Here is a 24,417-nt window from a genome sequence, read left to right as displayed (position 1 = left end):
TTCAGGATGTCAACAAATTATGCATTGTAAATTTAAACTATACTATTACAAGCTTTAGTATCCACAAGTACACCATGGCTGCTGGCAACATGGTATATATATCTATCTATCTATCTATATATATATATATATATATGTATATATATATATATATATATATATATATATATGTATATATATATATATATATATATATATATATATATATATATATATAGATATATATATATATATATATACATATATATATATACATATATATGGAGAGAGAGAGAGATAAAGCTTGAATATGGCATATATAATCCGGGCAAAGGAAAAGCCATTGAGAGGAGATGGGAGTGAGTGACTATTGTCAGTTTTTCTATCTCATGGGAGGGAGATGGAATGATCTGCTGCTGGATTGGCTCCTAGTGGAGGCAGAGGTCAAGGGTGCTAGTATGAATAGCTACAGCATGGGTACATTAAACAATGCATTGCAATGTAGTTGGAGGGTGGCATATATGCAGAAAACTACATTTACCATAAATCAGTATTGAACTACCCTGCCTTGTTGACATGTGTATCAGATACAGGAGGAATGGAATTCAGTGCTTTAAAATAAGAGATCCTCCACTCTCATCAGTGCATTTATGGATTAGAATAAGGCACTGCTGTGCAGTTCTCTTCTACCTTGGACACACTTAGGATCTGCCCCGAAACACTGACAGCCCCGGTCTATGGTTGTTGAGACAGACTCTCAGGGTACTTACACATGAGTAATCCTGGCAAAAAGAACTGCAATATGGTGAGGAATGAGGGCTCCAACTCCATTCATGGCTGGATGACAGCCTCCTCTGGGTGATGCTTTCTCTAATCAACAGACAGTTGCCATTGTCTGAGGAACAGATGGACTAAAACATATGGGTAGGTGATGGCTGGCAGGTGCAAAGGGGAAATAGAGTTGTCATTTGTTATTTCTGCATAACGATGAGCATTTGTATGATTTTGTTTGACCAATTATACGTTAATGTTTCCTCAATGTAATAAACAACATTATTGTGTTCTGAAATACATAGCTGTCGGTGCTGGTGTAAGAAACTGACTTGGTGTATGTAAATTAAAATTTCAGGCATGTAAAAAGTTGTTACATTCAACTCCCCTTCAAGAAGGGTAAAACCCCTGATCTCTTTTTCCTCATGATCACCATGAGTTCACATTAATCTCTTCATGCAAATAATTAAGGCAGTTATAATTTAGCAAACTTAAATTACTTTTTTCTTGGGGAAGTGTTTAGCGAAGTACACTTCATTAGCTAAAAATTAGACTAATATTATCTAGGCCATTGTCAGCATTTTCTAAATGAGGTGGGATTTAAAACCAAACACCAGTTTTTACCACTACCCTTGATGTACCATGATACATCATATAAGTCCCTGTTATGCAGTGGGTGACAGCAAGTCAGAAAATAATTGTGATCCTCTAGTGAGTGTGATCAATTTAAACTGGAAGATCATATACAAGACCGATGACAACATGGAGTCATTCATGTGACAAACATTAATTGTCATAGTAGGAAACAAGCTGAAGCGGTAGCTGCTGGATAGCAATGAAGAAACCCAAGTTCAACAATTGTACTACAGGGCCACTGTGCAGGATTTAGTCAATGACAGATATAACAAAAAGTTCCTGAACTAGTCTAAAGACTAAAGACGTACAACATCCCCAGTCTAACAAGGCTTGCAGAGTTACCTAAATAGGATACATCAGAGGGAAAATATAGCTTTCATGTTATATTACAAGAAATGTGATGTTTTGATTATTATGGATGCAGATTCAAGATTTTAGTAAGGATGATTGATTCTTCTTGTATCTAGGTAACAGGAGAATAGAAGTTTACCATACCTTTACAACTCTGTCATCCAGTCCCTTGGTATGTTCTTCAAATTCTTCTCCCACTACATAATCTAGGTTATAATTCCTGAAGGTGCTAAGGGTCTTTGTCTTGAAAGAATTTCCATCTTGAATGAATTCTTTTGTCTGCTTGAGGTGCACAGCAACCTTACGGGTGATAATATCTATGTCTAAAAAAGAATGAAATTCATCATGAAGTGTTTTTATAAAAATGCGTTTGTGCTCTACAGAAATGAAGACTCTAGTAAGATAATGTCACAGTTACAGTAGTATGAAATAAGGAAGATGGCAAAGAGTATCTTTTTTAGAACGCTGTGTGATAGTAATAGAGCATCAAATCCTCTCAGTCGTGTGACAGGTACAGCACATCCACATTCCAAGCTTGTCTACATATGTTGTCAAAGGGCCCTGCTCTGCCTTAGAGAGGCTGGTTCTTAGATAAAATGATCACCCAGAATATGTGTAACATTTGCTTCAATATTTATCAGTCACTTTGCTGCCAGGTAAAGTGAGACATATTGCTGATTGCCTGTGACATAGATACATGTATATTCACAAGTGATATTAAATGCACACAAATTAATTTTTCATATGATAGGTGAGCAGTCCTAACTTATGACTTTTAGTTAATCGCAGACTGTGCTAAACATAAACCAATGACCTAGAGGTGATTTACTACCTTATCTAGAAGACCTGAATCACTCCACCTGTTCATTAAATCTCTTTCTGACTGCTTTCATCCAGGCTATAAGGAGAAAATCTAATTAATGGGAGACATTGTTAGTCTTCTGTCTGTATTCACTGTCTGACTGATGTCACTAGGTTCATAGGTTCAGCTGTCAGCCCTAGGGCCTATACAAGCCTAGCCATAACAATTCCCTTGCTATTTCTTTCCCACACTATTTACGTCCCTGGACCCCTGTCTAGCAGGGTGACTGACGTGATCCCCAGGGTGAATTTCCTTTCTCCCATCCAATCGTCAAGGTTCCTTTTAAAGAGGGCCAAAGAGGTACTCTACTTGACATGTATGGGCAATCTATTCCAGAGTCTGGGGAATCTCTGGGTCAGGAACCTATCCCCTCCAGCATGTTTTGTTTATTGTGATGACAAGGTTTAGATCCCTGGAGCGTGTGGCTCTGAGGGATTGGGATTTCTTTAAGTGTAGCATGTCCAACAGCTCTGGGTTTGACATGGCCTTGTATGTTAAGCAGAGATCACCTCTGAGTAGATGATATGCGACAGAGTATAGCTGGAGTTTTTTAAGGTGGTCAGCGTAGGGCATCTGCTTTAGGCCTGTGATTCTTTTAGTGAGGTATTTCTGCGGCCTTTCCAGTTGTTGCAGATGATTTGAGAGGTACATACCAAACGGGGTGTTGCATTCCATAATGGGTCTAATGAGGGATGAGTACAGTGGGACAATAACCTCCTTTTTTCTGGATGAAAAGACCTTAGTGATGAGGTGTGCCATAAAGAAGGATTTCCTGACTGTTGTGGCGATGTGGTTATCGAAGGTGAGACCACTATCCACCTGTGTCCCTAAGTCTCTTATCACACTTTTGGTGTTTAGTGTATTGCCACCTATATGGTAATTCATGGGTACATGTTTTTTTCCGAAGGGAATAACTATACATTTCTTGGCATTGAGCTTGAGCCCATGGCTTTGGCACCAATCATCCATTTCTGTAAGGCCGTTTTGTAGAGTATCCACATCATTTGGGGATCCAGTAATGGCTCCCAGTTTGCAGTCATCTGCGAACTTTGTTAGCCAGAGTCCCTTAGTGTTGGCATGTACTTCAGAGAAGTAGATGCCAAACAAGAGCGGTCCCAGAACTGAACCCTGAGGTACTCCACTTGTCACTTGTCTGGAGCTGGATTTGGAGTTGGCTACTTTTACAGTGTGGGTTCTATCAGTAAGCCAGTTAGCAACCCATTGGATGACGTAGGGATTAATATCCAGCTTAGTAAGTTTATCTATGATTCCAGAGTGGGGGATGGTGTCAAAGGCCTAGGCAAGGTCTAGATAGGCTGTGTGGACCACCTTACCCTAGTCCATGGCTCTGGAGACTGATTTGAAGAAGTCAATCAGGTTCAGGAGACAAGATCAGCCCTTCACGAACGCAAACTGGGTGGGGTCCAGTGTTTGAAGGTTGCCAATGCCTTTGTTTATAAGTTCCATGATAATACGCTCCATGGCCTTGCAGATAAGGCTTGTCAGACTGATGGGACGGTAGTTTCTGGGATCCAAGGTGGATCCCCCCTTGTGAAATGGATAACTGTAGCTGTGCGCCACTCAGTGGGTACAAAACCTGAGGTGAGGCTATGATTAAACATGACACTTAGGTGAGGTGCCAGTTCATATTGTAGTTCATGTAGTACACAGCCCGGGATGTCATCTGGTCCCATGGATGCTGTATTCTTAGCTTTGGAGAGTGCATTTTTTACCTGTGTGGCCATTATTACTGGAATTTGGCAATCTTCTGGTATTGAGATGGGCCATTTAGGGGGTAAGGGGGGGGGTGAAGTTGGCACTGAATAGATCTGCCAGGATATTGGCAATATCCTTGGGATCAGTATATTTAATGCCATTCTGTTTTAGCTCAGAGCATATCTGAGCATTGCCATTTAGATTCTTGACATAGTTATAGAATGCCTTGTGGTTGCCTTTGGAATCTTTGGCAATTTTATTTTCGTAAGCTTCTCAATAGTTTTCTTGGACATAAGCTTAGTAAAAGCCCTTGAAACTATGAACCATTTACTAAGCAATGCACCTGGGAGCAAAATAGCTTGATTTCAAAGGATGTGGAATTCAGTGTCCTCAGACAGATGGCACAGGGATGCACTGAGTACACATTACAAAACAAAATGTGTCTAATTACCCATTCCTTATCTGTTTCCATGAACTTCAACATATCTGCTACAAGGGCAAAACATCTATTAAAAGTCACTTTCAGGAACAAGATTATGTAGAGTACCGATGGTGTCCCAACTGAAAGGGTGTTACTCAATGTTTTTTCATGTTGCATAGAAGAAGTATAGAACATGGAAACAAGAGTTTAGACCTCTCTGTTCTGATATGACATTTGAAGTAAAAAACAAAAAAAAGATCAAGATAGTAGTTCTTTATTTGATATAACCTCTCTTGTTGCTGAAAGATTGAATGACATCTTTGGACACAAAAAATACATTTTCCCCTTGTCTCCCTGCCTGAGTGACTATTAAGCTTCCATATCCACTGCTCCTTGCAGTTCATTTATCCCCCCAACCCAGAGGTGAGAGCTCTTATTCATTCTTCCTCGGGAGGGGGCTGAGCAGTGGATATCCCAGCCATCACCCATCTGAGTCCAGGGTTTTCTAGCTTTAACCTCCTAATCCTCAGTGCATACCCATAACTGCCCCAACATTTGATGTGTAAGCCGCATAAAGTGTGTGACTTACCTGTGGGGGTGATGTAACCCTTTAGAACTGCCATGCCTCTCTAGATGCCAATGCTCCTGTTGGGGCTCTGGTCTTCTCTGATGATTCTATAATAGGAATGTGTCCAGACATGTCCTCCATCCCCACCAAGAGGCAAGCCGGTAAAGACTTGTTACTCCTCCCTTACCCTGTGCCAGCCCCATGAGGCACCTGAGCAGCTGCACAAATACATCACCTCACTCTTAGTCACGGCTCTAACCCTCCATGACAACAGAGCTTGTAAAAGATACTGTAGGACATATTCAGATAGTTTCTTAATTTCAATGGGTTAAAGCAAGCACATGGGGGAAAGCAAGCGCCTTTGGTGTGTTCTGTAATTCAGTTTAGTAACTGTTTTCAAAGTCTTTAATAGCTGTTAACTTAGGCCTCAGCAGCTTTCAGACAAAATGAAAACACCATTTTTTTCTTTACCAAGAAATAAACTTTTTTACAGTCATTGCACTGGGTGGAAAGTGATTGACTAGCTGACATTTCTAGCCTGATGTTGTTATTAGACTGCCAAGAGTTTGCATTTTTAACTGAACTTTAATGCATTCTTCTTCCTGATAACCATGTTTCCTAACATTCACGTTATAATTTTACAACTCTGATTTATATAAATGATTAAAAACACACTTGTCCCTTTCATGGCACAACTGTAAAACGCAGCCAGTTATATCAAACAAATCATACAAGTCACAACACAGAATAGTAAACCCTGAAAAAGGAAATATCTGTTGAATACAACTGCAATTATTAATACTTGATTTTGCATGGCTTATCTCTCATGACTGATCTAGCACAGTACACACATTGCACACTGCTCTGTGTTGCAGAAGTGCCCTGTAATGAAGAAGAAACCTTTTTATGCACCATCCCAGCAACATGATACCACCAACCTTGGATCAGAGTGAGATTCTCACATTACCCAAAACACAATCCCTTTCAGGAAACACCAAGAAGCACTTCCCTAAAAAAGTGACATTACATTAAGCAGGCTTGCATTATATATTATCACTGTTCTTAACATTAACTACACCAATCACTTCAGATAAGCCTTACCACTCATTTCCTAAGCACTCTCTCCTACACTAACATTTTGTATTATTTCTACTTTCCTACACAGTATACATATGACCAGCTAATTACACAGGCTTTACTACTGGCCAGACTGCTGACTTATGTTTTCAAACACAGCTACTCCTTCTACTGTGCCCAAAGAGTTTTACATCACGCTTCAACACACTGTATTTATGTTAAACCAACATTCATGTAAATTGTATAAATACAACTTTTGTGTGTTCAAAAGCAGATGTGTAAATCCATACACTAGACATGCTGTTATTTATTTTCTCTGTACCTAGAAAGTATTGGCATTGTACAGTCTACGTTATTGCTAAAATATTATAATGTATATACATTTTTATGTTATGAATTTGGCTAACTTTGTATGTTATGTAACATTGCTGACACACTGCTGTGAAGCATGTACATCATTTGTATAATTTTATGAAGCTTTTCTGCCAGAGACTCCACTGAAAATACACAGTTTTACTCAGTTATTCTATCTTGGTAAACAAAAACAAATACATTTCGATGGCTGATTGGGAACCAGTCCATTTATTCTTAAATCTTTGTACTTGCACACCATTTGATCTTTTGACTAGTGACTTGCATAATATTCAGCTATCACACAATGCATTGTATTCATAGGTAGCTACTAGCTCTGTGCTCCAGGAAATCATTGAGGAGCATAGACCAATTTTGCTAGAGCACTGCCTAAGTGCCTTACTCAGTGTCACACAGAAGTCTGTGGGAATCAAACCTTATTCTATAGAAAGCAGCTCATTAACAGCTCAAATCCTTAAACCTCTGCACTAACTGTCAGATTTATTTCACTGTGCTAACTGCCAGATTATTACTTCCTTCCCATTAGGAATTTAATATGCATAAAATGAATCTCATTTTGCCTTAGTGACACAGTTCCTAATATGTATACGTCCCTCCTATGAGCAACAGATAACAAAGCATACACATAAATAACTCAAGTGGACAGCTGAAAATGATATTGTAACTGCTTCTTGCTAATATACTAAATAGCATCTCCATCATATTATTTCAGCAATTTTTTTATTAAAACCACAATGATGAGTGCTTCACCATAGAGCCTTCTAAACTTCACTTGTCTGTTTTTACAAATGTACAAGTACAGGTGTTGACCTTTTTTGTGGTAAATGACAGCAATAAAATAATTTAAAAATCACAACAGACACTGACACAGACACACAAACACACACACACGCGTGCACACCCACACACACACACACGCACGCACGTGCACATGTGCGCATGCACATGCACTTCAAAATAATGGTACAGTTACCTACAGTGTTAGGGGTATCGAATCACTTCTGGGTGGTCTGTTTCCCATCACCATTCATTAAGTTGGGTATTACTACTTGGTTACTGACATACGGCTATTTTGTAACTATAATCCACTGTGGTACAGCGGTAGCGTTGTTGCCTCAAAGCAAGAGGTTCTCCTGTTCAATTTTTGGCTGGAGTGCCTTCTGTTTGGAGTCCGCATGTCCTTCCCAAGTTCAAGTGGCCTCCGAAAGACATGTGTGAATGGGCGTGCCTTCCCTGAAGGTTGGGTGTCAGGCTGGCAACTTGGCACCATAAAAATCGGCTGCCAATCATTAGCGGACCGGAGTTCCGCTGTGGCGACCCCTAACCGGGAAAAGACAAACAAACATTCAAAACATTAGAAAAAAAGTCATTTATAATTAGTTAGCTTTCCACCTCTCAGCGAATTGTCTTCTATCAGAAGGCCAGCACTGGTTTTATCATGGGCACAGGACCGACATGTTTGTGACTTCCCTGTTTAATGATTTGTATCTGAATTGTGAATGCTTATGAAATTATTTAATGAGTTCAGTGAATGTAGTACTGCTGTGAAAAAAAAAGCATTTCTTATCAAGTTCTGGTTGTGTTCTGTCTTAATGAAAAACGAGCATTTCTGCTTTGTGCTTAACTTCTGCTGATTTTTTTTTTCCATTTATTTTTCCTATGTGCTGCCTTCCCCATGAACTGAATGTCATTAACAGGTCTCAGATCTGGCAGATGCCATTTAGAATGAACAAAATGTTCCTTTTTAAATTGTCATTTCTAAGATGCACTACCGTTATTCTTGCTAATATCTTTTAAATGGCACCAATATTATTCCATGCTTATTGTTATGGTAATGCCATTTGTACAGAAAAGGTGATGTCTGAAAAGGTTACTCAGTTTAAAATACGTGCACAGGTATAGATGGAAAGCAAAATGTACATGACTATTAAGTCACATTACAACTGAGGTCACAAAAAGGAACTGTGAAAGTTAAATTTACCTTTTTTCAGCTTGACATTTCATTCTGCCTTGCAATTATTAAATAAAATATGCAAAAGCTAAATGAATAAAAAATGCAAAGGAAAAAAAAAATCTGATTAATATGTTCAGTTACAGACTGTAGTAAAGCAACACAATTTTTGTTTTCACTTTGTTTGTCTATGCCGTAATGATTTACACCTTAACTCTCAAGCTTTCTTCAACAAAATATGTGACAGGTTGCATGACAGGTGGGCACAATGTGTGAGACTGCATTAAACCTGAGGAGAGATTCAAGGTGCAAATCGAAAAAGAATTAAACACTCATATGAATATAATGAAGATATCATGTTACTATGAATTTGTGAATCAGAATTTCACTAAGTTGTTTAGAACACTGTCTTCCTCCCTGCAGTCTTGAATTCTTGTTAGAGCAAACATCTGTCATGTGCCTTATAATGTGTGAGAGTTGTGATACGTATTTTTCACAGCTATTTTATCGACTATACTAGCAGCTAGCCAAATAACTTATGATAGTTTCTTGTTGGTGAGCTACTCACTTTAATTGTGTAAATGGCACTCCAACTCGTTTTATATTAAGCTAAGTTCTTTAGAAAAACCTTTGCAGTACTTGACACTGTTTCAAGTTATGATGTTTGATAATACTTCTCTCATTTTTGTAAAGTACATAGCAAGCTATAGGATCTGACTTAATTTTTAAGTTGGCTTGTGATATCACTCATACAATTACAAAGACCAGCTTTAGAAATTAAAAACATCCATAAAAATGTGAATTCTAGCCAAATATGTAAGTCTGAATAAATATAGACACTGTACGAATAAAAGGCCTGAAAAGAAACGATTTACTGTGATATGTTCCAGTCACATATGCAGAGTTTGCTATAAAAGTAATGACAACAAAATGACATTCTAAAATATTCGTATTTTGATACTGTGTATGTAAAACTTGTAGTGCTGAAACAGCCCATTCAAGGTGTTACGAAACAATAGTTTGTGATGTACCACTGTAATTACAGATAAGAAGAATGTCAGCCCAAGTGTCCAGTAAAATAACTGGGCCTTATCTAATATTCTGTTACAAACTGCTGTCGTAGTAAATGGTTTGGATTTTATTCATTTTAATGAAATGTCACTGTGATAGGTTGAAAATGTCAAAGTGAGCAAATTAATCACACTTGTAGTTGGGTTTCAATTATGTTTCTGTACGAACAGTATATTCATTGCCAGATAGCAACTTCATGCGTGTGTCATAATGCCTGCTGTGAACAGTGAAAAAGGACATTGTCTTATCATTTTAAATGGGAATGGCCTTAAATTACCCCAATTATGCACAAGTCTAATGTACATAATCATCCTAGTATTCTTTCAAATAACTAAGCCATAATCAGAAATTAATGCAATATACCAAGAAAAAAAATGGCATTCTGACAGCTAAAAAGACACATTTTTTTCTGCAGAATAATAATCCTCAAACTGAGTAATAAAGTCTGCTCTCCCAAAATCAAAATGCAGAATTCTTGAAGTCTTTGTTTATTCAGTTTGTGGCTGAGTTAGAGCAGAAGTCTTATTGTATGTTATTTCATGCAGTTCAGGATTTAGTAGTGTTTTTATTAAAACTTATGATTTTAAAAATGGGCAGCATATTGCTTTTATTTCTACAGTTTCTACTTGTAGGAACAATCATGTAAGACATTTGCACTAGGATAAATACACTGGGAAGTAGCACATATACTATATTCCAATTACAATAACATCTTAATGCCTTATTAGAAGAAACATTTATCAATGCTGAATATTAGGCAAGACATAGGTGAGAATACTTGAAGGTACTGTGACATGTGCACCTCCATGTGCATGTCACTGTAACAGTATGGTATTCATCAAAAGCCCTAATGTGGTGCTACATGGTGCCCAAACATGAAGGTGTGCAGCACTGTGTCAGGCTAGCTCTGTAGCAGTGCTGAATGCTAATGAGGCAGTCCAGTAAACAGGAATATGCAAAACAGCCCCTGGATTTGCCTCTAGGAAGGCATCTACAAAACAAGCAATTCAAAAAACTGCTCAGCCATGTAGATCAACACTGCCGGCCTCTAGCATGTTGAGGTAGTGAACACGCCTAAAAGGTCATATTCAACTACCTGTCTCAACCATGGTATGGGGATCATGGGTAGAGTGAGTCAGTATAGATCAAGGATAACTCAGTACTGAGTGCCATAATGGCACCCATATCAGAACAGAGATCAGTGGGGGGGGGGGGGGCACTAGACACCAGGTATAACTCAACACTGATTTAGTTATTTATATATTTAACATTTGTTTACCAGAAAAGTCTGACTTGGAACAAAGGCAATTTTCAGTGGAGGCCCGGGGAGAAATGCTTCAGAAGCATGTCTTTAAATTATGGGAGGAAACTGCAGCACATGGAGGAAACCCACACGAATGCAGGGAGGACATGCAGACTCCAGACAGAAGCCACCCCAAACAAGAATCAAACAGGAGAACCTCTTGCTGTGAGGTGACAATATGACCACTGCACCACTGAGACTGATCTACCATAATGACATATACAGCAGTCGGTTATGGTGGGTGGGGAGGGTATGTTAGCTAGTAGGACATACTAGACACATGCCATAATGGCATATCAGCTTTTACATGGATTGGTCTGGGGATTGGGGTAATCACAGGAGGGAGACAGGACAGGTACAAGAACAGGGAGTATGGTGCTTGTGTGTGTGTGTGTGTGTGTGTGTGTGTGTGTGTGTGTGTGAGAGAGAGAGTGTGTGTGTGTGTGTGTGTGTGTGTGTGTGTGTGTGTGTGTGTGTGTGTGTGTGTGTGTGAGAGTGTGTGTGTGTGTGTGTGTGTGTGTGTGTGTGTGTGTGTGTGTGTGTGTGTCTGTGAGACTGGGGGGCATATTTATAAGCATTGTGGCAGCTGGGTCTTTTTAACCTGGACCTTTTAATGAATTCCCAGGATAGTTTTACAAATGTTACTAAACTTAGCTCATAAAATGGTAAAAATTTATTTTATTGATGGAGAGAAATCATTAAAATATAGGATTCCCACTGTTTGCTAGTAAAAAGGTTAGTGTATTAGCCAACTCAAGCAGATCAAACAGTAAAGAAATGAAAAAAAATTAGTTGTTATTTTGAAACTGCACAATTTGCATTATTTTGTGCTTCTGCTAACATTTACTAACCCTCTGCTAGAACACTGGTAGCTGTTTGCAATCCATAAATATAAATAGGTTGAGGGTTACTGGGACTCATTCAGTGACAAACAGTACTCTTCCATGATGTGGTTTAAAGATGCAGACTTCTACTTGTTTTTAAAACTTTTTGAATGTAGCTCTCTAAATAGAAGACTGGCAATCATGCAGAACAGTGAATTTCATCACAAGTGTAGTGGGTTTTCATACAAGCACTCGACTCCCAAGTGTTCGAAGATCGTTATCTTGAATCTAGGGCCTCGAGCATCTTGTAGATTGTTCAGACTGCTGCTCAAGTGCAAATCCAGATATATGAGTTTCTTTGAGGTACGTGTGGCAGCCATGGGGAGGGGAGTGTGAAGGGGGTAGGAGTGTAGATGAGGGCAGCAATTTGGAAGGGGGCTTATGTTTATGGAATGGGAGGGGAGTTTAAGGGTTAGAGATTGGGAAGGGAAGCTTAGCATTAGGGAGTAGGAAGGGAGATTTAGAGTTAGGGAGTGAGAATATGTCATGAGAGCTGTTCGGATGTTTTGAGTTAGAGAGAGGAAGTGGAGACTATTTGGGTTAGGAACTGGGTGAGATTTTTAAGTTTAGTGTTAGGGCTCTGGTCGGACTATATAGTTTCATTGGGTCAGGTGTTGGGAGGGATAGGTAGTAAGTATTGCCTTGTCAAGAAAGTGACAGTGAGCAGGTATGTTGTGAGCTAACAAGCACTTGTAGTAGACACAGTGTAATGTTACCTGACCATATTAAGAGAAATGTGTTGGAAGTTTTGCTTAAAAAGATTGGTTGTATTTAATAAGAGGCAAAGTAAACTAGCTGAACTATCAAGGGCAATATTCAGTATATCAAACTAAAATATTGAACAAGTAACAAAAGATGTATATGTTTCCCAGTTTAATTCATAATAATTTGTCCTTCAACAGGATTTCAATTTTCTATTTGTTGTTTTAATGTAAAACTCTGGCTATGTGAATGGAATAAAACATGATGAGGTGTAATTTATTATCTAATAAGAATACTCACTGAGTTATGCTCTTATTATCTGATAAGAATATGCCTCAGTGCCTAATAAGGAAAGAGGGGCTAGCACCAACTGCATTTAGCACCAGGGTGTACTTTTATCAGAGGTTAAATGGATTTACTATACGTTCTCTCATGCTAGTAGCTTGTGGCACATTTGCTAAATGCTCTTGCTCTAATTGGCAAGTGCTCTAACTCCTACTATAGCTGACCCTAGTGAATTACCTTGTCCTTCCACCACCCACACCTATAGAAGTGCATAGCCTAACCAGAACCCTAACTCTAATCCTAAAACTTCCACACAGTCTCTAACCCTAACCACAGCACTTCTCTTCCTATACCAAAACTCCCCAATCACTCCCTAACCATAAAATCACACTCCTACTCCCAAACCCTAAACTCCCTTCCCACTCCCAAAATGTAAAACTCCCTTCCCATTTCCTAAATATTAATCCCTCCAGTCACTACCCAACAGTAAAACTTTTCTCCTTCTTAAACTTAGGAATCCCTTCCCACTCCTTAAACCTGAAGTCTCTGATTGCTCCCTAATCCTAAACTCCCATCTACTCCCTAAACACAAAGCTTTCTCTCCCTAAATCTAAATTATCTCCCAATCACCTTCCCATTTCCTAAATATTAATCCCTCCAGTCACTACCCAACAGTAAAACTTTTCTCCTTCTTAAACTTAGGAATCCCTTCCCACTCCTTAAACCTGAAGTCTCTGATTGCTCCCTAATCCTAAACTCCCATCTACTCCCTAAACACAAAGCTTTCTCTCTCTAAATCTAAATTATCTCCCAATCACAGCCTAAACCCCTAATCTGCACTAACACCTCCTCTCACTTTCTATTCATGGCTGCTGCTATAAGCTTGCTTGAACACAACTATTCTGTTCTAGCTTGGTTCAGCAACTCTATTCTCTTCCCATGGCTTCCGCAATTTCCCAAACATGTAGTTGAGTTCGAGTGTAAGTGGCCAGATGTGTAAGCTACAAGACGCCCAACTCCCTAGCTGCAAGATTGCAGTATTCAAGTGCATGGGACTTGTGTGTGTGTTGTAGAACCCAATAAACCACATTTTATATTTTCTCATTCCTCTTTTAAAATGCTATCCCCTATCAAAACCAAATACATACATAAAAATTAATACAAAATGTAAAAAAACAGAAGAAAATGCTAATTACTAGAACAAACAAATAAAAAATACTCCATCTGATTAGACTTCTGTCAGTTTGAACATCTCCCATACCATACACACACACACACACACACACACACACACACACACACACACACACACACACACACACACACACAAACAAAGCTCTCGCTGACACACACAAAACTCTCACTCATTCACTTACCTCTCACTCTCTCACTCAGTCACACATGATTTTCTTTTGCTTAAAGTCAGGGCAGTAGGAACATCTTACAGTTGCAAAACTACATGGAACATTACGTTCAGCAACCACAAGAAAATGCAGTTTAGTTGTCTTGCTACAGTCATCTGAAAGGGGAGTGTCCCAGTTAAAACCATATTCTTTTTTACTGCTATATTTACAACTCCTTTTTATATCTCCCAACAGTACTGTATGTGAACACGAGAGGGTGTGTCTAGCAGTTATTAATTAGTTTAGTAATTTAAATTGTTGATTCAGTACCTCTCTTTGAGTCCATAGTGCACATATACATCCCAGAATAAGATTGTTTAAAGTTTGGATGTAGCAAACCTAAGAACTCCATAAAACATCATGTTCAGATAACTAGGCAGTCAACTGTTATCCTCCTAAATAGCAATTAGCAAAGAAAGAATCGCTAACACATTCAGTTACATTTTTATTACTGCTTTTGTAGCTCCTTTTTTCTTTCTCTGCATGTGGTTATAACAGGCAATATCTAACAAATTATTCAGTCTGCTTATTTGCATTTGTCGTCGGGTAGAGCCTACCAGCTCAGCCTAGTATGCTTATTCTGGGGAGATCTTAGGTAGTTTTTCTTCTGGTCAGGGTGATTCACCTTCACTTTTTCTGGTAGTGGTGTCATGGAATCATTAAAATTGACTTGAACTAACAACAACATGGGATACTTTGACCACTATTTAATTTATCATGGGATTCTAGTACCCCACATATTATACACTGCTATATTAATACTTGAATATGAATCCCAGTAATTGTTGGGGGGGGGGATAGAACCCACAATCTTCTGATGTTTCTGTTATTAAAGGCAATTATACTAACTGCTGAGCCATTTGGTAAAATGAATCATAGGAAAGGCAGTTCACTGTTCTAGTGTTTCTCTGCCATTTTTGATAATACTCTGGGTATGTCACATGGCTTTTGTAATACAGTATGAGAGTGGGGTTGTATATCAACCCAAAGTAAGAGAACTTCTGTTAACAAGAGCTGTGAGACATTAGTAATATATTACTGTGCATTGCTGTTAATCTTGCGTGTGTAAAAATATGCCGGTTATAACATTTTATAAGCAAACAGAGAAAAACTCCTGTTAACTAATCAGCATAGAGAAAAGTGATGTGACATTTTGTAAACAACGATTCCCCTCCCATTTTGCTTTAATGTTTAGGAACTGGTGTAGTACTCAGATAATATAACTATGGAATTGGCTAGCATAGAACCAGGGCTGACCTTAGGTGAGATGGTACCCTAGGTGACGAGCTCCATGACACTCCCACTGCCTCCCACACACATCCCCCAAGGCCTCCAACTTCTCCAGTTCTCCCTTCAATATGGCCTCCTTACATTATCTAGAGTATTTTTTGTCTACCTTTTTGCAAATTTTGTCTTACTTCTCAGCTTTTTTCTGCATCTGGTTTAAAAACATTAGCTGGGCCAGACATCTCTGTAACAACTGTGGAGGAAATAACTGAATCAAACCAAAAGCCATGTGAGTTCATGATGCTGTGATGTGCATTTTAGAGTTTTTTCCCAGCCTTTTTGATCCTGAAAAAAAAAAAAAACATGAACAAAGAAAGAAACTCAAATATTATTTTTTTATTTCAAAGAAAAAATAAGCTGCAAAATTATTCACAACAAAATACATCATATCTAGGAATGCTCCCTTACCTCCTTCCGCAAAATATAGTTACCTTTTGTGTATCTCTCTGGTGTTAGACTGAGATGAAGGTACACATTGCCATAGTAACATACTCAAGTGGCTGCTGTTAAACATATATATATATATATATATATATATATATATGTATATATATATATATATATATATATATATATATATATATATATTACACACACAAACAGAGACAGAGATCATGCCTTTGCACCCCTACCCCAAACGACAACCAGCTTCTGTGCACCACTCTGATATCAGACTAGGAGAAAATTGAATAAAAAAAAACATTAATGTAGTTTAAGTTGTTGATTTTAGATGCATTTATCCCCTTATCCCTACTTCCTAAAAATTACCACTCATCTATGCATTTGCTTGTGAGAAAGGTGGGAATGATAACAATTACACTAATGTATTCCAACTCATTGCTCCTATACAATACACTGTCCTTTGACATGCTAGTGACCGTTTGTATACACCTCTGAGATTTGGATGGGAAGTTAAAGATATAGTAGCCATATGGGGCACAGCCCCTACACAAGTTATAGTGACATTCTGTACACACCTCAGAGTGATGATTAAGAAAAAAATTAAGGAGTAACGAATACACCACTCATAGCCCCTAACAAAAGCTACAAAAACCTTCGTGTCCACCTCTAATCATGGCAAGATTTAGACTAGATGAGGTTGCAGTATTGTGCATGTCCACAGAGCTGTAGTATTTTATAACACTGGCACTGCTTGTGAAAGCCAGGTCTGTAAAACACTACACTGATTTTTCACACAAGTGCACACATAATGACATTTCCCCTGACAAGTCAGGTCTATCACAAGATGCAGAACCCACCCTCTGCACACAAACAGCATACTTACCTATTGGCAAATTGGAGGAATGCCAATTCACCTACATGATCTATTTGGGGTTTTGCAGGAAACCAGAGTACATGAATGAACCCATACAGACTCATGGATGGCATGCTGAAGCCACAGCCAAGAACTTGACCAAAGTTATAAGCCAGGAGATTGCAGCACTATTGACTGCCACATTCTACTAATGATCAATTACCTTCATACGCATCCTGCTCCTGCCAGATCATCAAAGCTAGACACTTATCATGTGCAATACTGATTCTTGTGAAAGAAAGTTAAGAAATGGCTAACTTGTTCCTCTTATATACAGTGCACCCCCCCACATACTTAAGCATCAGCCATAGCAATATTAGTTTAAATTGATTTTAGGAAATATATTGCTTGACACTACTCTTGTCATGCCATATCAGTGAAATCTACTTAACAGAGATCAAACAACAGCAGGGGTAAGTCACTTGTATTCAAAGATAGCCTCTGTATCCATCAATTGCATACATTTTACTGGGTATACATTAAATGTCAGATTATAAAAGTAAATAAATGTCACAATAAAAAGTATTTCATCTTACTTCACACAGATTCTTTCAAAGGCAAATCACTGACTGCTTAAACTGTGCAAATGACAAGAAGGTCAGTTACTTTCATTCATAAACAGCTTCCACTCCCATGCAGCAGGTATAGCCACTTATGCATGAACTTCGTACATCTGATTGCATTAAAGATGATGATTATGTAATAATTTCTGGTTTGCTCCACAAATTAAAGCATTCTAAATTATGTCATACAAATTCTACCCAATTGGAAAAACTGGGGAATGAATGCTTGGGTCTATATTAGAACATCGAAGTTACAAAACATCGAATGTTCTAATATCGACCCCTATTCAGTGAAAGCTGAAAATATCGAAGCAACAGAAATCCAACTTTTTTCCTAGGAAAAGAATTCGGTTGTCTGTTTCTGTTGCTTCGGTATTTTCAGCGCTGTTGTGGAAAGTTACTGGTCGGATTCAGGTAAGTGTGCGATTGAGTCCGGGTTAGGCTAGTTAGGGTTAGGGTACTGGTTAGGTATGTGTGCGATTGTGTGGATGTGAGGGTTAGGGAGCAGGTTAGGTATGTGTGCGATTGTGTGGACGTGAGGGTTAGGCGGGTTAGGTAAGTTAGGGTTAGGAAGCAGGTTAGGTATGTGTGCGATTGTGTGGATGTGAGGGTTAGGGCGGGGTAGGTGAGTTAGGGTTAGGGCGCGGGTGAGGTGAGTGTGCGATAGTGACGGACCTTAGGGTTAGGGTTTGGGTTAAGGTAAGTGGATAGTTAGTAGTGTGTGTATAGTTTAGTGTAGGGTTAGGTGTAAGATTTTAGGTGTATGCGTGTGAATTACTGTTTGTTTGGTGTGCTTGTGTTGTGTGAATGTATTTTGGAGCAGCAAAGTTTTTCCCTAGGAAAAAATTCGCTGTTCTGTATGTTCAATATTTTCAGCTTTCACAGAATAGGGGTCGATATTACAACATTCGAAGTTTTGAAACTTTGATGTTCTAATAAAGACCGAAATTATTAGGCTTACAAAGGCTTTAGGGCTGTTAGCCTAGAAACTTCCTATGATCATAGGATCCTTTGAATTACAGTAATCCTGCAAAGCCTGAATAATGAGCAAGCAGCAGTTAGTCATACCTCTGAACTATCCAGAGTTTTGCAGAAGGTCTAAATTTTTGCCTCATATATTTGGTCTATTCCTCATAAAATCTATGGTTTTCTGGATTTTTGTGGCAAATCACTAAGAACTAAATTCACTAAACAATGACAGACATTTGAGTTTCAGACTTCATAACATTCAGAAAATATAAGGTAACACAAGAACTTGTATTCTAGCAACTTTCTAAATCTATAAGGGCAATATTTAAATTTGTCATAGGTTCATAGGTTCATATGTAGGTACTAGGCTATCGGCCCAAGGGCCTATGTAAGCCTAGCCAACAAGTTTCCCTGGCTTACGCCACCTAAGAAAGTTATTTTCCTGTGCCACTTTCGAGCAGAGACACAGAAGTGATCCCCGGGGTGTATTTCCTATTTCCCATCCACTCATCAAGATTTTTCTTGAAGCGTGCTAATGAAGAACTTTGCTTGACATGGATGGGTAGCCTGTTCTAGAGTATGGGAAGTCTCTGGGACAGGAATCAATCCCTCCAGCATGTCCTGTTTATTGTGGTGATAAAGTTTAGGTCCCTAGAGCATGTAGCTCAGAGGGATTGGGATTTCTTTAGGTGTAGCATGTCCAACAGCTCTGGGTTTGACATAGCTTTATATGTTAGGCAGAGATCACCTCAGAGTAGGTGATATGCTATGGAGTAAAGCTGGATTTTTTTGAGGCAGTCAGTGTAGGGCATTTATTTGAGGCCAGTAATTCTCTTTCTGAGGTACTTCTGTGGCCTTTCCAGCTGCTGCAGAGGTCTTGTGAGGTACATTCCAAAAGGGGCGTTGTACTCTATAATGGGTCTAATGAGTGCCGAGTAGAGGGGAACAATGACCTCTTTTTTCCTGGATGAGAATCGTTTTATGATGAGGTGTGCCATGTAGAAGGACTTCCTGACTACTGTGGCGATGTGACTATCAAAGGAGAGACTACTGCCCACCTGGGTCCCAAGGTCTCTTATCATGCATTTGGTGTTAAGTAGATTGCTGCCTATGTGGTAGTTCATGGGTACAGTGTTTTTACCAAAGGGGATGACACTGCACTTTGTTGGCATTGAGCTTGAGGCCATGGCTCTGACACCAGGCATCTGTCTCAGCGAGGCCCTTCTGTAGGATGTCCACATCATATGGGGACTTGACTATGGCTCCTAGTTTGCAGCCATCTGTGAACTTCATTAGCCAGAGGCCTTCTGTGTTAGCCTGTACTTCAGAGAAGTAGATACCAAATAGGAGAGGTCCCAGGACGAAACCCTGTGGTACTCCACTTGTCACTGCTTTGAGGTCAGATTTGGAGTCTGCAACCTTTACAGTGTGGGTTCTGTCAGTGAGCCAGTTGGCAACCCATCTTGTGCCGTAGGTATTTATACCTAGTTTAGTGAGTTTGGCTATAATTCCAGAATGTCCCATTTTTGGGGCTTTGTCTACCCATTATTGTCTTTTTCCACATGTTTTTGTGCTAAGAGGTTAACAGGTATGCAGTTAGTGGCCCCAGCAACTACAGTTAATTTGTCTGATGTCCCACTCTTATTTAAAAAAATACATTATCACCTAATTAGTAAAAGAACCAGGGACAAAGCCAAAATATATTGTGGAAACAAAGGTATAAAATCAAGAACATATATTAAATATTATTCTTACATACTTGTACACTTGACAGAACACGTTTGCATAGCATTCATAGATGCTCAAATGCCTATCATTATCTATGACTGCAACCCTCTAATAGTACCAGATTAAGGGATGTCTTTTTAAGATAGCAGTACCAAAGTACGGCATTTCTTTTTAAGATAATAGTACCAAATTAAAGTATATATTTTTAAGATAATAGCACAAATTAAGTCTTTCTTTTTAAGATAATAGTACCAAATTAAGGCATTTCTTTTTAAGGTAATAGTACCAAAGTAGGGCATTTCTTTTAAGATACTAGTAAAAAGTAAGGCATTTCTTTCTTTAAGATAATAGTATCAAACTAAGGCATTTCTTTTCAAGATAATAGTACAAGTGTAAGGCATTTCTTTTGAAGATAATGACTTTGTAAAACACATATACCAAGGTCGGGCCACAGGTAAATTATATATTTACTTATTGTGAAGGAGGTGGCAGTGGTGGTGGGGTTCTAATTTGGTCATACAGGAGCACAGGAGGCACTGAAGGGAGGGGCCGGAGGCTAAAGTCACCCAATAAAAAAAAATATTCTTGTGATTTTAGTGTTTTTTTCTGCTTGTACAATAATTTTTTCACATACTAACTTGGCACAAAGTCCCTTGGGACCACGTAGTACAGAATGAATATTTTAATAACTATAACAAAGGTAGTGTGGTATAGTAAAATATCCACTACTTTACATTTATTTCTATAAAGTACAGTTCTGTCATGCTGAGTTTAGTTTGGCATACCACAAAAGTGTCTAGCTGTATGTTGGAAAGGTATATCAAACATATGTTGTTTGTGAGTCTACTTTAATTTGTTGACTGGAGAAGTAGTCGACATACATAACGTCAAACTAGAAACATTGAAACTCTTTGTTTGCAGTACAGAGGGAAAAGGAGTTGTACTCATTTCCCACTGAAGTGCAATCTCTGAGTGTATATATGATTAACAGGGGGTATGCAGGAGGGCTTGCCCCCTACAAAAATATCTTTTATACATTTGTTTGCTCATCGATATGCTGGATTTTCAATGTTTCCAGTTAGACGTTGTGCATATTGACTATTTCATATAGCTCCATTGCTTATATATTGCTGGGTCCCTGGCTCAGTACATATCATATAGTATGGTGGCATTCAGTGATATGCAAAGGATTGTGGGCAAAAGCAATGTAGTAAGTGTGGAGGGGAAGATGGTAAGGAACATCCCAGTGGTCTGACTGATCCCTTTCTCTAAAGTAGCATGCAGGCAATAATCTTTTTTGCCCACAGTATGAGACATATTTGGCACATTGGAGAAAAATGACTTTTGCTCTTGGGCAACCAACACCAGGAAAGCCTATGGGTCAGCTCTTTTAGCCTCTAAGAAACTTTATTTCAGTTTGTCTCATACAGAGGGATCTTGGTCCCTGCAGTTAATCATGCATTATGTCTTGCTCAGATGCTTGATGAGAGAAGCTGTTAGTTTGGTTGACATTTATTTATCAGCTTGAAACTGGTTAGCCAGGTTTTTTTGGGTTGATTGACTTTACAAAACACTGGGTGGAGAGCAGGATGGTCAAGGGCTGGGAAACATTAAAAGGAGAAGTCAGAGATGGGAGACAACCTATAGGCAGAGTCATGTTACACTCATTTAATAGGGGGTTGTAATGACATTGTTGGACTATCACAGCTATGTAGTTTGTGTTTGGTTTCTTGACTATATGCTGGAGCTTTCCATGTCAGTGAGCTCTTGCAGTCCCTCTGCTGGGGAGATGTCTTCCTAACTCAGGGATGTGGTGTTGATTTGTATTGACAGGCCAACACTGGATCAAGCAGGGATTGGGTCAACAAGTTACATTAGAACAGACAGGGTGTTACACCACATGCCCAGTTTGCTGGGCTTGGTCACTGTGACATTTGACAGAGGACACACTTATAGATGAGTTTGTTTTTAGGCTTTCTTCAGGTCTTTTGGTGTAATATGTTTGGCAGATTTGTTTGCCAGGCAAAGGCTACCAGCCACAGGATATTGTTCTGATTCATTTATAACTGGTAGGGCTACTGATCTGGCTACAAGGAGCAGTCAGTTGAAGTACTGAAGTGTACAGGAGGGTGGGCTATGAGAGCTTTCTTGTCTTATAGCAGATGAATAACAACATTGTTCATTTAACCTTTGCATATCCATTCTTTTATTTCCAGTGTGTCCAACAAAGCAGTGGGCTGGATTTATGGTTCAGACCTGAAACTTGATCCTGCAGCTTGGGTGATATCATGGAAAGGTTTTCAAGATTTGTCTAGGCAATAGTTTTGGACAGCTATGGACACTGTTTTGTTTCGGGAAACCCTTCCTCATGCCATTGGTATTCATTTAGGTGGAATGATGTAGAATATGTACCAAAGACCATTTTATTATCCAGGATGGTCAGCAATTTGGCTTCATTTGATTATTAGCACCAAGGCATTAAAGTATTTTGGTCAGCAATAATTCCAAGGACACAGTGGGCAGAAGTGTTGAAGACAGTGGTGCTTGTGCTTACCAGGGCCTTTATCCACCACAGAATGACAAGGGCAGCACCACAGCTGGGCTTTCAGGTCATCAAGCATCGTGACTTAGTGGAATGGGACTGTCTTTTTTATTACATTGAATGGTTGCATTTGCAAGGGATTATGACTGATCTTTTCAGTTAACTACTGTCATGTGTTTTGTGGTGGTCTCTAGTTGCCCAGTTACTACTTTCTGTCCTTATTATTAAAAAAAAAAAAAAACTTTAAAGAAATGAACTCTGTAGTATTGACAATTAAAGATTAAAAGATGGAAATGTGGACTGAAAAGTATTTAAAATGTTGATTTATAAAGAAGAAAGGAAGGTAGTGGTTTTGCAAGCATGGAGATCAAAGTATAGAACCAGTTTTGCAAATTGCATTTTAAAAATTGCACCATGGATTAGCTCATATCTTGTAGGGTGTACACTGCCAGGAAAGGGGAGAGAACATCTTGCTTTAACAGACTGGTGGTCAAGTTGTGATGCAGCCTTCCCTCCTTCATATGCCTCCTTCCTTTCCTGGAGCTCTTGACAGGATGTTGACTGGTGGAGGATTGATGTGTATACTTGTGCAGAATTGATCATCAAGGTAACCGAGGGAGCACTGGGTAATGACACTTGGCACAGATGGACAAGCTGGCTGACAAGGGTAGGTTTTATGCAAACCAGCATCACCTGGCTGGCTTTCACTCCTGCTATAAAGGTGTACAGTGCTATGCTTTGGCAGTTTGTGAAGCTGTTTACATGAGTTGCAATGTTATTTGTGTTATACTTTTCAATGGTCAAAATAAGCAGTTGTATTGGCTTTATGTGTCTGGTGTTTTATTAGGGCAGTCTGCAGGGCACAGCAAACTATATGAGATAAAATATCACATTTTCATCTGGACAGCACACACATATAGAGTTTTGGTACTACAGTCCTTACATTTTTATCAAGTAAATGCTGCAATTCATTTTCATTACTTTATTTTTGATCTATAAATTCCTAGTAAGGAATTCCTACTTTGTTGCCTACTTTGTAACATATTTAACATATTTTGTGCTGGAGTATTTAGTGTTATCTTGAGTAAGTGCAAATTGTTCAGTGCAACATTATTTATTAGCATGAGAGTAAATATCTGTTCCTGTTTCCAGCATCTCTGTCTTTTTAGTATTCACGGTATATATACAAGGAAATCATTGAGAATTCCTGCTTCTTTAGAAACTCATTTCAGTAACGATTCTCCTTGTTATCTTGAACAAATGACATCATCATGTGCATAAGTCCTAGCTTATGTTACTGACCTTTAACCTTTAGTCCCTAATGTTCAGATTTATGGGAATTGCCTGCTTTAGTAGTTCAGTGCGCAGTGCATGCTTATGTTACTGACCTTTAACCTTTAGTCCCTAATGTTCAGATTTATGTGAATTGCCTGCTTCAGTAGTTCAGTGCGCAGTGCAAATTACAGTGAAGGCAAAGGGTGCCTTTATCTAGAAGTACATCTGCTCAATGGGAAATCACACATGTTCTTCAGATATAATTTGTATCACTGACTTTTTATCAGTTTTATAATCCATTTGCACGTCTTATAAATATCAAGTCCATTTAAGTGACATTGCAAAGACCACAGAACGTTTTGGAATGCTATTTGTTAGTCTAACTG

The 24,417-nt window shown here is 38.8% G+C and overlaps 1 protein-coding gene across 1 annotated transcript in view; it reads right to left on the bottom strand.

Moving 5' to 3' along the window:
• Window positions 1-24,417, bottom strand: part of RBP2 (retinol binding protein 2) — a 54,225-nt gene that overhangs the window by 19,691 nt on the left and 10,117 nt on the right. Inside the window, exon 2 of the mRNA XM_044070895.1 lies at window positions 1,882-2,060. Coding sequence (XP_043926830.1) covers window positions 1,882-2,060 — 179 coding nt within the window. The remainder of the gene's footprint in view (window positions 1-1,881; window positions 2,061-24,417) is intronic.

Source organism: Protopterus annectens, chromosome 4.part1, assembly GCF_019279795.1.
Source record: "Protopterus annectens isolate FY-2018-M chromosome 4.part1, PAN1.0, whole genome shotgun sequence".
NCBI lineage: Eukaryota > Metazoa > Chordata > Ceratodontiformes > Protopteridae > Protopterus > Protopterus annectens.
This window is presented reverse-complemented; position numbering and strand designations above follow the sequence as displayed.